The following is a 17,644-nucleotide window of genomic DNA, read 5'->3' on the forward strand; positions in this document are numbered from 1 at the left end:
CTCTCCAGTAATTTCCCTACCACTGAAGTAAGGCTCACCGGCCTGTAGTTCCCTGGATTATCCTTCCTACCCTTCTTAAACAGAGGAACAACATTGGCTATTCTCCAGTCCTCCATGACATCACCTGAAGACAGTGAGGATCCAAAGATTTCTGTCAAGGCCTCAGCAATTTCCTCTCCAGCCTCCTTCAGTATTCTGGGGTAGATCCCATCAGGCCCTGGGGACTTATCTACCTTAATATTTTTTAAGACACCCAACACCTCGTCTTTTTGGATCTCAATGTGACCCAGGCTATCTACACACCCTTCTCCAGACTCAACATCTACCAATTTCTTCTCTTTGGTGAATACTGATGCAAAGTATTCATTTAGTACCTCGCCCATTTCCTCTGGCTCCACACATAGATTCCCTTGCCTATCCTTCAGTGAGCCAACCCTTTCCCTGGCTACCCTCTTGCTTTTTATGTACGTGTAAAAAGCCTTGGGATTTTCCTTAACCGTATTTGCCAATGACTTTTCGTGACCCCTTCTAGCCCTCCTGACTCCTTGCTTAAGTTCCTTCCTACTTTCCTTATATTCCACACAGGTTTCGTCTGTTCCCAGTCTTTTAGCCCTGACAAATGCCTCCTTTTTCTTTTTGACGAGGCCTACAATATCTCTCGTTATCCAAGGTTCCCGAAAATTGCCGTATTTATCCTTCTTCCTCACAGGAACATGCCAGTCCTGAATTCCTTTCAACTGACACTTGAAAGCCTCCCACATGTCAGATGTTGATTTGCCCTCAAACATCCGCCCCCAATCTATGTTCTTCAGTTCCCGCCTAATATTGTTATAATTAGCCTTCCCCCAATTTAGCACATTCATCCTAGGACCACTCTTATCCTTGTCCACCAGCACTTTAAAACTTACTGAATTGTGGTCACTGTTCCCGAAATGCTCCCCTACTGAAACATCTACCACCTGGCCGGGCTCATTCCCCAATACCAGGTCCAGTACCGCCCCTTCCCTAGTTGGACTGTCCACATATTGTTTTAAGAAGCCCTCCTGGATGCTCCTTACAAACTCCGCCCCGTCTAAGCCCCTGGCACTACGTGAGTCCCAGTCAATATTGGGGAAGTTGAAGTCCCCCATCACCACAACCCTGTTGTTTTTACTCTTTTCCAAAATCTATCTACCTATCTGCTCCTCTATCTCCCGCTGGCTGTTGGGAGGCCTGTAGTAAACCCCCAACATTGTGACTGCACCCTTCTTATTCCTGATCTCTACCCATATAGCCTCACTGCCCTCTGAGGTGTCCTCCCGCAGTACAACTGTGATATTCTCCCTAACCAGTAGCGCAACTCCGCCACCCCTTTTACATCCCCCTCTATCCCGCCTGAAACATCTAAATCCTGGAACGTTCAGCTGCCAATCCTGCCCTTCCCTCAACCAGGTCTCTGTAATGGCAACAACATCATAGTTCCAAGTACTAATCCAAGCTCTAAGTTCATCTGCCTTACCCGTAATACTTCTTGCATTAAAACATATGCACTTCAGGCCACCAGACCCGCTGTGTTCAGCAACTTTGCCCTGTCTGCTCTGTCTCAGAGCCCCACTGTCCCTATTCCCTCGTTCTCCCTCAATGATCTCACCTTCTGACCTATTGCTCCTGTGCCCACCCCCCTGCCATACTAGTTTAAACCCTTCCGTGTGACACTAGCAAACCTCGCGGCCAGGATATTTATGCCTCTCCAGTTTAGATGCAACCCGTCCTTCTTATATAGATCACACTTGCTCCGGAAAGAGCTCCCAGTGGTCCAGATAACGGAAACCCTCCCTCCTACACCAGCTGTTTAGCCACGTGTTTAGCTGCTCTATCTTCCTATTTCTAGCCTCACTGGCACGTGGCACAGGGAGTAATCCCGAGATTACAACCCTCGAGGTCCTGTCTTTTAACTTTCTGCCTAACTCCCTGAACTCCTGCTGCAGGACCTCATGCCCTTCCTGCCTATGTCGTTAGTACCAATATGTACAACAACCTCTGCCTGTTTGCCCTCCCCCTTCAGGATGCCCTCTACCCGTTCGGAGACATCATGGACCCTGGCACCAGGGAGGCAACATACCATCCTGGAATCTCTTCACGTCCACAGAAGCGCCTATCTGTGCCCCTGACTATAGAGTCCCCTATTACTATTGCTCTTCTGCGCTTTGATCCTCCCTTCTAAACATCAGAGCCAGCCGTGGTGCCACTGCTCTGGCTGCTGCTGTTTTCCCTGATAGGCTATCCCCCCCGACAGTATCCAAAGGGGTATACCTGTTCGAGAGGGGGACAACCACAGGGGATTCCTGCACTGACTGCCTGCCCTTTCTGGTGGTCACCCATTTCTCTGCCTGCACCTTGGGTGTGACCACATTTATATAACTGTGATCTATGATGCTTTCCGCCACCTGCATGCTCCTAAGTGCATCCAATTGCTGCTCCAACCGAACCATGCGGTCTGTAAGGAGCTCCAGTTGGGCGCACTTTCTGCAGATGAAGCCATCCGGGACGCTGGAAGCCTCCCGGACCTGCCACATCTCACGGTCAGAGCACTGCACCCCTCTAAAAAAGTTACTGTTAACTATCTGTTTCCTAGCACTAGATTTCTAATATAAATGTGAAAGCTAAATATAGTACTCTCCGATCTCTGGCTTAGATACCCCTCTAAATTATAATTAAGTAATTATGTTTAATTAGTTACCAATGCTTAATTTTTTAAATTAAGTGTAGATTCCCAACCAGCCACTCAGGTCACAGCTTTTCTGTGATGTCACTTCAGTTTCTCCCCCGACACACACAATTTGAAAGAGGTATAAAAGTAAAAATGAGTAAAAATCACTTACTTACCTTCTTACCTTCTGAGTGTCTTAGATGTTCTCAGGTTCTCTCCCTGACAGAGACAGATAGTGCCAGACTTTTAGTACTGAGGCAGAAATTTCACACCTTGCGGAGCCCGCCTTGGTAGAAAATGCCCTGTCAGACCATATTTTCGCTCCTTGGAGGGCAGGTGTAGTCGGGCCTGTCGTCCCTGGAAGCAGGTAAGAAGTGGCCACAGGTGGCTGGTGCCAAAGCAGGCTGTTCAAAAGCCAAACCTTGGTTCTCTAGTTATTTGCTTATATTTTAGGCCCGCTAGCCCTCACCTCCCACCCACTCCCTTTCCACTTCCATGCCAACTCATGCCTCCAACCCCTCATACCCTCCATGCTAACCCATTGCAGCTCCATGTCCATTCACACAATATACACTCTGTATAGAACCAATTAACACTTATAGTAACAATGGTATGTGTGGAACTGCTTAAAAAACATCCATTCATAATTTTCTTCAAAAAGTATATAACAACCCAAAAAGTGTCAATAAACCAGACCTTTAAAGTATCAATAACAGAAACAATAATCACTTGACATTTCTTTATCTTGTGGAAATGAACATTGAGTCATTACCAAAAGAGATCACAGAAAAAGTAGCATATTACAACCTCATAAATCTTCTTTATACATGTGCAAACAACCACACTCACATAGTTCTTTTATGAGAGTCTGAGCCCTCAGCCAAATTATGTGGGGGCATGAATTGACATGGAGTGGGCGTGGACGCATGGATAAGGTCCTTTGACTTTACCTTTCATGAGGTTCCCAAATCCAGACTATAATTTACGACTCATTTGAGGGTAATCAGAGAATCCCTATAGTGTAGAAATAGGCCGTTTGGCCCATCGAGTCTGCATCGACCTTCTGAAAGAGAACTCTACCTAGTCCCATGCCCTCACCCTATCCACGTAACCTCACCTTATCTTTTGGACACTAAAGGGCAATTTAGTAAGGCCAATCCACCTTACCTGCACACCTTTGGACTGTGGGATGAAACCAGAGCACCTGGGGGAAACCCACGCAGACAGAGGGAGCATGTACAAACTCCACAAAGACTGTCACCCAAGGTTGGATTTGAACCCGGGTCCTCGGCGCTGTGAAGCAGCAGTGCTAACCACTGTGCCAACATGCCACAAGTGCCACAAGTGCTGCATGGCCATAAGCCATGGAGATGATGGCCAGACTGCAAAGAAATTTGTGGGAGCTAGGAGATACCTACTCATGCAATGGAGTCAGCCAGATCAAGAGTAAAAAGGTGTGAGATTGCTACCCATGCCCTTATCCTGAACCATAGAAAATATTGGAGATGCAAGGAAAGGGGGCGAGAATCCCAGAATTGTATCCCGCTTGCCATTTTTAAATGGTCCCAGATTTCTTACCACTCCATGAAAATCCGGCCCATAAAATCACAGCCTTTCCTCTTTTACAGAATCTCTGATCTTCGAAGGAGTGCATGGCTGGACATACCATTATCACAATAGAACCATGACATGGAACAAAGCAAGACAATTCTGTAAAAATAACTATACTGACATGGTGGCCATTCAGAATATGGAAGAAAACAAATACCTGGATGAATATTTGCCAAAAGCAAGGACCCATGTCTGGATTGGTTTGAGGAAGATACAAAATAACTGGACCTGGATTGGAACAAATCGGGTGTTGGACGATTTTGCGAAGAACTGGGCTCCTGGTGAACCCAACAATGGAAGGAACAATGAAGACTGTGTGGAAATGTACATAAAGAGAATTTCACATGCAGGGCAATGGAATGATGAATCCTGTCGTAAAAAAAAAAGACCACTGTGTTACAAAGGTAACTTTAAAATTTATTAGGAGATAAGAAAGAACTTCCATTTGTTGATTTACCGATTGGTCCATATAGTTTCCTTCAGACATCCCAAAGGCATTTGTAATCAGTGGATCATTTTTAAATTGTAGACCCTGGGTGGAATCTTCCACGCAACGCAATGGGGGAGGCGGTCCGCCATTGCCCGCCGGCGGGATCTTCCATTCCGCCGGCGGGATCTTCCATTCCGCCCGTTGTTAACAGGGTTTCCCATTTAATGCACGTCTGACCGCTGGGAAACACAAGGCAGAGGTATGCCATTGGCAGGACCAGAAGATCCCACCTGCATGAAGGGCTGGAAAGCTCTGGCCATTATTAGAACCATAGAATTCCTACAGTGCAGGAGGAGGCCATTCAGCCCATCAGGTCTGCACCAATCCTCTGAAAGGGCAGCCTACCTAACCTTTTTTTAATATATTTTATTCCAAACATGTGTAAAAAAAAGTAACATATACAACACACTCCACAGCCTCACAGTCCACAGTTTATACATTTTTCCTCTTTTACCCCCTACTCTCCCCCCTCCCCCCCCGCAATGAACGGTTCCTCAAACATTGTAATGAATAGCCCCCACTGTACCTCGAAGCCCTCCGCCGATTTCCTCAACTCAAATTTAATCTTCTCCAACCAGAGAAAGTCGTACAGGTCTCCCGGTGGCATATCCAACCTCCAATTTGGCAAGATCCTTTGCCGGGCAATTAGAGAGGCGAAGGCCACAATATCGGCCCCCTTCCCTCTCCAGTAGCTCCGGCACTTCCGATACCCCAATGATCGCCACCATCGGGTCCAGCCTGACCTCCACCCCCACAGTTTTAGAAAGCAGCCCGAGAACACGTGCGTATAATTCGCCGGCCCTCGTCCCCACTTCTCACACTCACCAGCCACTCCTTGGAAGAACCCACTCATAGATTTACATAGAATTTACAGTGCAGAAGGAGGCCATTCGGCCCATCGAGATTGCACCGGCTCTTGGAAAGAGCACCCCACCCAAGGTCAACACCTCCACCCGATCCCCATAACCCAGTAACCCCACCCAACACTAAGGGCAATTTTGGACACGAAGGGCAATTTAGAATGGCCAATCCACCTAACCTGCACATCTTTGGACTGTGGGAGGAAACCGGAGCACCCGGAGGAAACCCACACACACACGGGGAGGATGTGCAGACTCCGCACAGACAGTGACCCAAGCCGGAATCGAACCTGGGACCCTGGAACTGTGAAGCAATTGTGCTATCCACAATGCTGCCGTGCTACCCAAATCCTCAAATCCGCACTCATCCTCGCCTGGGACATATGTACACTATACACCACCTTTAACTGAATCAAGCTCATCCTCGCATAGGAGGAGGTTGAATTCACCCTACGCATCACCTCACACCATAGACCCCAGCCTATGCATCCCCCCAACACCTCCTCTCATTTGTTCTTGATCCTCACCATCCGCGCCGTCCCCCCCCCCCCACCTCGCTCCCCCAACCACCCATATACGTCCACAATCCTATCCTCTCCCGACTAATCCGGGAGCAGCAGTTGCTCCAATAAGGTGTACCCACCTGTATATATCGAAATTCACTTCCCCTTGGCAACTCAAACCTCTCCCACAACTCATCCTGACCTGCAAACTGCTCTTCCAGATACAAGTCCCTCACCAACCCCGCCTCCCTCCACCTCCCACACATCCATCCATCTCCCCTGGCTTAAACCTGTCGTTCCCGCACAGCAGTGCCAACACCAATATCCCCTCCAACTTAAAATGTCTCCGCAGCTGATTCCACGCACTGGAATCATTGACTGTACCACCAGGCTCCCCATATACTTCCCCGGAGCTAATGGCAGCGGAGCCATCACCATAGCCCTCAGACTGGAACCCCTACAGGACTTCTCCTCCATCTTGACTTACTCCACCCCTCACCATCGCCTCAGCTTCTCTACATTCGCTGCCCAATAATAGTGCAGCAAGTTCGGGAGCACCTACCCCCCTTTCTGTCTCTGCCTCTATAGCAGGGCACTCTTTGCCCTCGGCATCTCCCCGCCCATATAAAGTCTGAAATCATTGTCTCCAATTTCCAGAAGAAGGCCTTACTGAGAAAGATCGAGAAGGTCTAGAAAACGAACAGGAACTTTGGCAGCACATTCATCTTTACCACCTGCACCCTCCCTGCCCATGTCAGGTGTAATGTATCCCATCTCTTAAAATCCCCCTAATCTCCTTCACCAACGTTGTCAAATGCCACCTGTGCATCATAGCCCATTCCCTCGTCACCTGAATCGCCAAATACCTGAACCTTTCCCGAGCTTCCTTGAATGGCAACACCCCCAAGTTGGCCCCCCGCCCTGCCTCATTCACCGGAAATATCTTGTTCTTCCCGACATTTAACTTATATCCACAGAAGGCCCCAAACGTTTCCAATATTCCCATGATCTTACCCATACTCTCCAAAGGGCCCGACATGAACAATGACAGGTCATCCTGTATAGCACCACCCGGTGCTCCCTGCTCCCCTTCACAATCCCCTGGTACTCCACAGACCCCCTAAGAGCCATTTCCAAGGGCTCAATCACCGGTGCAAACAACAGTGGTGACAGCACCCTGTTTCGTTCCCCTATGCAGCCCAAAAACTCTGTGAAGTAATCCCAATTGTACATACACTTGCCACCGGAGCTACATATAACAAGTGCACCCATGCCACCAACATCGGGCCAAACCCAAACCTACCCAAGATCTTAAATAAATACCTCCACTCCACCCAATTAAACATCTTCTCTGCATCCATAGAGACAATGGCCTCCGGCACCCGCCCCACTGATAGACTCATAATCACATTTAGCAGCCTCCTGATTGTTGTGTTCTGTGTTAGGGCCGTAGTGATCGTTTTTTAAAATTTAGAGTACCCAATAATCTTTTTCCAATTAAGGGGCAATTTAGTGTGGCCAACCCACCTCCCTGCACATCTTTAAGTTGTGGGGTGAAACCCACGCAGACACGGGGGAAATGTGCAAACTCCACACGGACAATGATCCAGAGCCGGGATCGAATCTGGGTCCTCAGCACCATAGGTGCTAACCACTGCACCACCGTGCCACCCTAGGATTGTTTCACTAGTTGTTTAACTAGAAAGATGATTTATTAACAAACACGGGCTAAGATAATGAACAAACTATAATACAGGTGATGGCTATGAAATGAAGTCAGTGAATTCTCCTGGAGCTGCTCAAGGTGCGACTATCCTCTTATACGTCTTATTACCAACTGGTGGGCGTCTTGGGTCACATGATAGATCTCTATCACCACCAGCTGGTTGGAGGTTGCATCGCTAACTATATACAGAACTGTGCACAGGCATATCACCACATCCCCCATCCTCTGGAACTGTTAAATATTTACAGACAAATGTAACTGTGTCTTACAAAACATGATCTGCATTATCATTTTACACATGTCATATGTACAGATGCAACTGTGCTTCACACAACATAATATGCTTGATAATTTTAAACATGTCCCTTGTGCACAGCTTATTGGACATTCATAATAACATCGTCCCATTGGTCTTCTGAACTTTTATCGACTGTTCGATGTCGCTTTAACTTCTGGAAGACAGGTTTTCTGGCTGGTCTTTTTTGCATCACCAACTTGTTTAGGTTTTGACGTGAAGTGTCTTGAAGACCAGTTTTCTTGCTGGTCTTCCCTGCCTCACCAACATTTTCATTTATCTAATGCAATGCCTCCTTTTCTTTCTACATGTTGTTATGTGCGAGGCGTTTTCAGAACACAAAAATGTATCATGGAGTTCAACCAACCTCTCCCTTTAATGTATTTGTTGCATTTCCTAGCACACGGCTTGTTCCCGAGGTGTGGGATTACAATTATGGACACCTGGGTTTTTAAACACAAAACAATGTTTATTCCATGAACTCAACTTAACATCTTAAATAAACATTGGATCTCTTAACACCCCTTACTTCAAAGATAACTCAGAAAATATTGCAACAGTAAATAATTCCTCAAAATGTTCCTTCAAACTTCCAAGAGACTTAACACCTTTAGACAGAATCACATGAGGTTAAAGGCTTTACTATTATGAGTTTAAATCACCCAAATGATCCAGAGATAGTCTTACATGGCAGAGATCCAGCTCACTGCAAACACAGACACTCCCAAGCTCTTTTCCTCCAAACTGCAGCTCTCTGGAAACACACAGACACACACCAGCTCTTTTTCAAAACTGAAACTAAAAACTGCCAAAATGGCTGATCTAAAGCCCAGCTCCACCCACTCTCTGACATCATTGTTTTATTAAAGGTACATTGCTTAAAAATCCATGTCTTAAAGGTACTCTCACATGACACCTCCCCACAGGAAAAATAAATAAACCATCAACGTCAAGATGGTTTCATTTTTCACTTTTGCACCATCCACTAAGAAATGTACACAGTAAATATACCTTTTCATTTTTAAAAAAAAACAGCACATGCAAACAGGTACAATAATATAGTCCATTTTTCTTTGTTCTTCTTCCTCCAACCGAAATCCTTCTCGATTGACAGTCTCGCTGAACAAAGTCTCTGCACGATCCATCCATTCCTCTACTCCTCGGCATTTCTTGCTGTTTAGCACATGGCTAAATTGCTGGCTTTGAAAGCAGACCAAGGCAGGCCAGCAGCACGGTTCAATTCCCGTACCAGTCTCCCCGAACAGGCGCCGGAATGTGGCGACTAGGGGCTTTTCACAGTAACTTCATTTGAAGCCTACTTGTGACAATAAGCGATTTTCATTTTCAATTTTCATTTCATTTCATTAATTTCATTCATTCCGAATCAGGGGCGGGATTCTCCGACCCCCCGCCGAGTCGGAGAATCGCCAGGGGCTGGCGTGAATCCTGCCCCCGCTGGTTGCTGAATTCTCTGGCACTGGATATTCGGCGGGGGTGGGAATCGTGGCGCACCGGTTGGCGGGCCCCCCCCTGGCGATTCTCCCGCCCACGATGGGCCGAAGTCCCACTGCTGGAATGCCTGTCCCGCCGGCGAGAATCAAACCACCTCTCTTACCGGCGGGACAAGGCGGCGCGGGTGGGCTCCGGGGTCCTGGGGGGGGCATGGGGTGATCTGGCCCCGGGGGGGTGCCCCCACGGTGGCCTGGCCCGCGATCGGGGCCCACCGATCCGCGTACGGGCCTGTGCCGTGGGGGCACTCTTTTCCTTCCGCCTTCGCCATGGTCTCTACTATGGCGGAGGCTGAAGATACCCCCTCCACTGCGCATGCGCGGGGATGCCGTGAGCGGACGCTGACGCTCCCGCGCATGTGCTGCACGGCAAAGTCATTTCCGCGGCAGCTGGCGGGACACCAAAGGCCTTTCCCACCACCTGGCAGGCGGAAATCAGTCCGGCGCGGGCCTAGCCCCTCAAGGTGAGGGCTCGGCCCCTCAAGATGTGGAGAATTCCGCAGCACGGTAGCATTGTGGTAGCACAATTGCTTCACAGCTCCAGGGTCCCAGGTTCGATTCCGGCTTGTGTCACTGTCTGTGCGGAGTCTGCACATCCTCCCCGTGTGTGCGTGGGTTTCCTCCGGGTGCTCCGGTTTCCTCCCACAGTCCAAAGATGTGCAAGTTAGGTGGATTGGCCATGAAAAATTGCCCTTAGTGTCCAAAATTGCCCTTAGTGTTGGGTGGGGTTACTGGGTTATGGGGATAGGGTGGAGGTGTGGACCTTGGGCAGGGTGCTCTTTCCAAGAGCCGGTGCAGACTTGATGGGCCGAATAGCCTCCTTCTGCACTGTAAATTCTATGAAACCTTTGGGGCAGCGCGATGCCGGAATGATTCGCGCCGGTCGGTGGACATCGCGCCGATTGTGGAGAATCCCGCCCCAGATACTTTAGTTTAATCTGACCACAGAGTCCCTTGCAATTCTCCAATACAGGAACATTGGTGATCACAGCTTTCAGGCAGTCAAATGCCTGTTGAAAGTCCACTGTCCATTGTATTGTTTTACGTTTCTTCAGCAATTCCATCAGTGGAGTAATCACTCCACAAAACATTTGCACAGCTGTGTCGTGTTGGGTACTCTGCTACACAGACGAACCAACACGGTTGCGGATGGTACAACTCAGTTTTATTGCTAACAATATTTACAATGGTAAACTGGTTACTGTGGTTCGTTCATTACCCTTGAATCTGTGGACTTATCCCTAACACTATCTTGGAGTGGCACTCAGCACATGGTGGATGTCTGAGTGGCTTGCTGTGAGCTCTGTGCCCTGAGCTGTCTCCCCCTGGAAAGAACGGGAAGTGTCATGTTCCCCGTTTTATAGTGTGTATGCTCTTGCCTGTGATTGGCTGTGGTGTTGTGTGTGTATTGATTGGTCCGTTGATCTGTCCATCAGTATGTATGTATGTTTGCACCATGATGTTTACCTGAATATCATGATATCCCCCCTTTTTTACAAGAACATGTGCCTATGTGGTTATAAATAGATATGTGTACTGAGTGCAGCTGAATGTGTGTGTGTGCAATATCTACAGCATGTACATGAGGCTAAACTATATACATGGGGCGATGTCAGGTGCGACATAGCAATGAGGTTGCAACATAAACAAAACACATGGAAATGTTAAACGTCAAAACAAACTCCTGTAACGACAAGGAAAAACAGAAACATATTAACACAGTGGTATGATACATCAGTGAGTTCAATGTTCAAAGAGGCTCATAAGTCCAGCCTAGTAGGTGGGCGACGAATTTGGGTTGACTGCCTCAAGGGTGGGTCAGGATTCACCGGCTGAAGAACGGGCCTGGCCATGGGCGACGACGGAACGGGCATGGTGGCAGGAAGCTCCACGAAGTCGACATCAGGAACAACAGGAGGGCGTGGCACCGGTGTAAGTTCCCGTAGTGAGCGTGGAAGCAGGCGAAGAGCCCGGCGATTGCGCCTGCGAATGGAGCCATCAGACATGCGTACCAGGAACGAGCGGGGAGCCACGCGTCGGAGAACTTCGGCAGGTGCTGACCAGCCACCTTCTGGTAGGTGGATGCGGAAGTCGTCCCCAGGTGCCAGGGCGGGAAGATCAGTTGCCCGTGTGTCATGTGCCATCTTCTGGCGAACGCGCTGCTGTCGCATCCTGTGAAGTACTGGAGCATGGTTGGTGTGGGGCCCAGAATGGATGGCACAGTGGTCCTGAGGGCGCGACCCATCAACAGCTGGGCCGGTGAGAGGCCAGTGGCTAGTGGGGCCAAGCGATAGGCTGGCAGGACTAAGCAGAAATCCGATCCGGCAGCAGCAGCCTTGCAGAGGAGCCGCTTGACGATGTGAACGCCCTTCTCCGCCTTTCCATTGGACTGGGGATGCAGAGAGCTGGACGTCACGTGTGTGAAGCCATACGAAGCAGCAAAGGAAGACCATTTCTGGCTGGCAAAACAGGGCCCATTGTCCGATATGACAGTAATCGGAATGCCGTGGCATGCGAAGGTATCTTTGCAGGCCCTTATGACAGCAGACAACGTCAAATCGTGCAGGCGTATGACCCCTGGATAGTTTGAAAAGTAATCTATGACGATTACATAGTCCCTGCCGAGCGAGTGAAAAAAGGTTCACACCCACCTTCGTCTCAGGAGGTTGCGCCGGCTGAAACCTTTGGCAGGTGGGGCAGTTGAGCACCATATTGGCAATGTCATCACTGATGCCCGGCCAGAATACTGCCTCTCGGGCCCTCCGTCTGCACTTCTCGACCCCCAGATGTCCTTCGTGTAGTTGGTCGAGGACCAGCTTGTGCGGAATCACAATCCGGTCCAGCTTTAGGAGGACACCATCAATGACGGCCAAGTCATCCCGGACATTGTAGAACTGCGGGCACTGTCCTTTGAGCCACTCTCCCGTCATGTGGCGCATCGCACGTTGTAGAAGGGGGTCAGCCGCAGTCTCCCGGCGAATACGGGCCAGACTGGAGTCATCCACCGGCAGATTTGCCGATGTGAAGGCCACCTGCGCTTCGACCTGACAGACGAACCCCTCTGAGTCGGGCGGTGAGCTCACTGCTCTAGATAGGGCATCCGCAATGATAAGGTCCTTTCCCGGGGTGTAGACCAGTTGGAAGTCGTAACTCCTGAGTTTGAGTAGGATGCGCTGGAGGCGAGGGGTCATCTCGTTCAGGTCCTTATGTATGATGCTGACCAGGGGGCGATGGTCAGTCTCAACGGTAAACTGGGGGAGACCATACACGTAGTCATGGAACTTGTCTATTCCGGTTAGCAAACCCAGGCACTCCTTTTCGATCTGCGCGCAGCGCTGTTATGTGGGGGTCATGGCCCACGAGGCATAGGCGACCGGGGCCCATGACGCAGTGTCATCCCGCTGTAGGAGTACCGCCCCAATGCCGGACTGGCTGGCATCAGTCGAAATTTTAGTGTCACGAGATGTGTCGAAAAACGCCAAAACCGGGGCTGTGGTGAGCTTGATTTTGAGCTCCTGCCATTCCTTCTGGTGTGCGGGCAGCCACTGGAACTCCATGGACTTCTTGACTAGGTGGCGAAGAGCCGTCGTGTGGGAGGCAAGGTTGGGAATGAACTTCCCCAGGAAGTTGACCATGCCTAGGAAGCGTAGCACTGCTTTCTTGACTGCCGGCTGCGGCATGGCTGTAATGGTGCTCACCTTGTCTGCATCCGGACGCACTCCTGACCGGGATATGTGGTCCCCCAGAAACTTCAGCTCGGTTTGGCCGAAAGAACACTTGGCTCGGTTGAGGCGCAGGCCGTTTTCCCGTATCCGCGCAAAGACGCGTTGGAGACGATTGATGTGCTCCTGTGGTGTGGTGGACCAGATGATGACGTCGTCAACATAGACGCGCACCCCTTCGATGCCCTCCATCATCTGTTCCATGATTCGATGAAAGACCTCGGATGCCGAGATGATGCCAAACGGCATTCTGTTATAGCAGAACCTGCCGAAAGGAGTATTGAAGGTGCACAGCTTCCTGCTGGACTGGTCCAGTTGGATCTGCCAAAAACCCTTCGAGGCATCAAGCTTTGTGAAAATTTTAGCCCGGGCTATTTCGCTCGTGATCTCTTCCCGTTTGGGTATGGGGTAGTGTTCCCTCATTATGTTGTTGTTCAGGTCTTTCGGGTCAATGCAGATCCGGAGTTCGCCAGAGGGCTTCTTAACACACACCATGCAGCTGACCCATGGCGTGGGCTCCGTGACCCGGGATAGCACCCATTGGTCCCGGAGATCCTGCAGCTGCTGCTTGAGGCGTTCTTTGAGTGGTGCTGGGACCCTGAGAGGTGCGTGAATGACCGGGGTGGCGTCCGGTTTGAGCCGTATTCTGTAGGTATAGGGCAGTGTGCCCATGCCCTCGAATGCCTCCTGGTTGTGGGCGAGGAGCGATTGAAGGTGTGCCCTAAATTCTGCATCCGGGAAGTCTGATGTGCCTTCTGGAGACAGAGCGTGGACCCGCTGCACGAGGTGGAGAACCTTGCATGCCTGTGCGCCTAGCAGGGAGTCCTTTGATGATCTGACTATTTCGAAGGACAGTGTGGCCGTGTATGTGTTGTGTGTCACCTGGAGCTGGCAGGATCCCATGGCTGGGATAACGTTCCCATTGTAGTCGACCATCTTGCAACGGAATGGCCGAATTAGTGGTCTGACCTTCAAGGCGTAGAAGGCTGACTATTAGGTTGGCGGAGGCACCAGTGTCCAGACGGAATGTGATTGGTGATCGGCTGACCGTCAGGGTGGCACACCATTCATCACCCGGATTGACGCTGTTCACTGGCATCGGCTGGTGGGTCCTGCCTGGAGACATCCGGTTCCTATCAATGACCGCAACACGGAAGGCGTTCCGGTCGTCTGTGTCACTGGTTTGGATGTCGTCTGGGCACAACTCGTAGTACGGAGGCTGAATGGTCCGCACGTCCCTGCGAGGTTGTCGGAATTGGGGAGCATTGGCAGGTTGAGCTGCTCGACAGCAGGCAGCGTAGTGGCCCATCTTGCCACAGCGGAGGCATTGTCGTTTTTTTGCCGGACATTGCCGCTTTAAATGTGCAGCTCCGCAGTTGCCGCACGTCGTGACATCATGCCGTTCGTTGCGCCACCGCGCATGCGCAGTTCGGTCTTGCGTCGAGCGCGCCTGCGCATCACGTCCCTCTGCACCAACGTCTTTTTTGGCGCGCACAAACGCGGGAGCTGTGGAAAGCGCGCGAAATGGCCGCCCTCGTTCGGGCCGCGGGCCGGGAGGAACTCGATCGCCTGTACCCGTTCGGCCTCGTAGGACGCCTGCCTTGCCGATTCGGGCGCGTAAGACCCCTGCCGCGCCGATTTGGCCGCTTGAAATTCGGAGTAGCGGCTGGTCGCGTTTTCATGAAGGACACAGGCTTCGATTGCGGAGGCTAGGGTGAGGCCTTTAATTTTGAGGAGCTGCTGGCGTCGGGTGCCCGAGCTGACCCCAAAAACAATCTGGTCCCAAATCATTGAATCGCAGGTGGTGTCGTAACCGCAGGACTGCGCGAGGATACGGAGGTGTGTAAGGAAAGATTGAAAGAGCTCATCCTTACCCTGCAGGAGCTGCTGGAAAAGATACCTCTCGAAATTCTCATTTACCTCGACGCTGAAGTGTTGCTCGAGTTTGAGAAGGACCGTCTTGTACTTGGTCTTGGCCTCACCTTCCACGAACACCAGGGAGTTGTAGACATGGATGGCGTGTTGCCCTGGCATGGAGAGGAGGAGGGCGATTTTTTGGGTGTCCGAAGCGCTCTCCCTTTCGGTGGCTTCCAGGATGAACTGGAAGCGCTGTTTGAACAGCTTCCAATTGACGCCGAGGTTTCCAGCGATTTGTAACGGCTGCGGCGTGCTGACGGTGTCCATGGCGCAGGATGGCAGATTCCTGAGGATTCGTAGGTAGGTCTCACAGTTACCAGGTTCCAATCCTGGTACTGTGTCGTGGTGGGTGCTCTGCTACACAGACGAACCAACACAGTTACGGATGGTACAACTCAGTTTTATTGCTAACAATATTAACAATGGCAAACTGGTTACTGTGGTTCAGTCATTACTCTTGAATCTGTGGACCTATCCCTAACACTATCTTGGAGTGGCACTCAGCACATGGTGGATGTCTGAGTGGCTTGCTGTGAGCTCTGTGCCCTGAGCTGTCTCCTGCTGGAAAGAGGGGGAAGTGTCGTGTTCCCCTTTTTATAGTGTGTATGCTCTTGCCTGTGATTGGCTGTGGTGTTATGTGTGTATTGATTGATCCGTTGATCTGTCCATCAGTATGTATGTATGTTTGCACCATGATGTTTACCTGAATATCATGACAAGCTGTTCGATCAAATCCACTCATGCTAAGAAATCGCATTATTTCCCTTTGTCTTGAGGGCATCGGAAACTCTGCAAGGAAAGTGATTCGGGCTTCTCCAAATTCACTTTCGGCTAGGTTCATCACCAAACCCACCACCTGAAGTCGATTGAAGAACTCCATACGATGCTTTAAATGTTCTTTCCATGTCTGGAACTTGTAAATAAAAGCAGATTGTCCCAATTTCTCAATGCAATCCCTCAAACGTGGGATAGGATAAGAGTCCATTCTTGTAACTGCATTCCCCTTTCTGTAGTCCACACACAACCGTTGGGTACCATCTGGTTTAGGTACCATCACTATGGGTGAGCTCCATTGGCTGCAACCCACTTCAATTATGCCATTCTTCAGCATACTCTCAATCTCTCTGTTAACCTGTGCCAATTTTAAAGGATTAAATCTATATGGATGTTGTTTGTTAGGAACAGCATTTCCCACATCTACATCATGTATAGCCATTTTAGTACTTCTCAATTTATCTCTACAATCTTGCCCATGTGATATCAATAACTCTTTCAGGTCAGTTCGTTTTTCCTCTGGAAGGTAACTTAACAATTCATCCCAATTTTTGAGAACATCCTCATTTTCCAATTTAATTTGAGGTATGTGAAATTCACAGTCATCTGGATTTGGTTCGTCACTTTGAGTTAGAATCATTAAAACCTCCTTTTTCTCTCTTTCCCTTTCAAAGTACCTTCAAAGGGCAGCACGGTAGCATTGTGGATAGCACAAATGCTTCACAGCTCCAGGGTCCCAGGTTCGATTCCGGCTTGTGTCACTGTCTGTGCGGAGTCTGCACATCCTCCCCGTGTGTGCGTGGGTTTCCTCCGGGTGCTCCGGTTTCCTCCCACAGTCCAAAGATGTGCGGGTTAGGTGGATTGGCCATGCTAAATTGCCCATAGTGTCCAAAATTGCCCTTAGTGTTGGGTGGGGTTACTGGGTTATTGGGATAGGGTGGAGGTGTGGACCTTGGGTAGGGTGCTCTTTCCAAGAGCCGGTGCAGACTCGATGGGCTGAATGGCCTCCTTCTGCACTGTAAATTCTATGATTCTATGATAAACATATTCACATGACACACTCGGTGAGTCTTCCTTCTATCTGGTGTTTTTACCACATAATTCACCTCACTTAATTTTCTTTCAATTTGATACGGTCCACAAAACCTAGCTTTTAAAGGCTCCCCTCCCACTGGTAAAAACACTAAAACATTATCCCCACTGGCAAAAGTACGAACTTTGGATTTCTTGGCCACTACCCGTTTCATCACATTTTGTGCAACTTTGAAATGTTGTCTCGCCCATTCACCTGCTCTATTTAATCGTTCCCTAAAATTTGACACGTAATCCAATCGTGTAATTTCCGATTTCTCACCCATCAATTTTTCCTGAATCAATTTAAGTGGTCCTCTTACCTCATGACCAAAAATAAGTTCAAAAGGACTAAATTTGGTAGACTCATTAGGTGCATCCCTAATTGCAAACAATATGAATGGAATTCCTTTATCCCAATCCTCTGGATAATCTTGACAATACACCCTCAACATTGTCTTTAATGCCTGATGCCACC

At 49.5% G+C, this 17,644-nt stretch overlaps 1 protein-coding gene across 1 annotated transcript in view; it reads left to right on the plus strand.

The window, feature by feature from the left end:
• Window positions 1–17,644, plus strand: part of LOC140427352 (sushi, von Willebrand factor type A, EGF and pentraxin domain-containing protein 1-like) — a 151,976-nt gene that overhangs the window by 8,348 nt on the left and 125,984 nt on the right. Inside the window, exon 3 of the mRNA XM_072512902.1 lies at window positions 4,318–4,704. Within this exon, the coding sequence (XP_072369003.1) occupies window positions 4,318–4,704 (387 nt within the window). The remainder of the gene's footprint in view (window positions 1–4,317; window positions 4,705–17,644) is intronic.

The sequence above is a fragment of the Scyliorhinus torazame genome, chromosome 7 (assembly GCF_047496885.1).
Source record: "Scyliorhinus torazame isolate Kashiwa2021f chromosome 7, sScyTor2.1, whole genome shotgun sequence".
In the NCBI taxonomy this organism is placed as follows: Eukaryota; Metazoa; Chordata; class Chondrichthyes; order Carcharhiniformes; family Scyliorhinidae; genus Scyliorhinus; species Scyliorhinus torazame.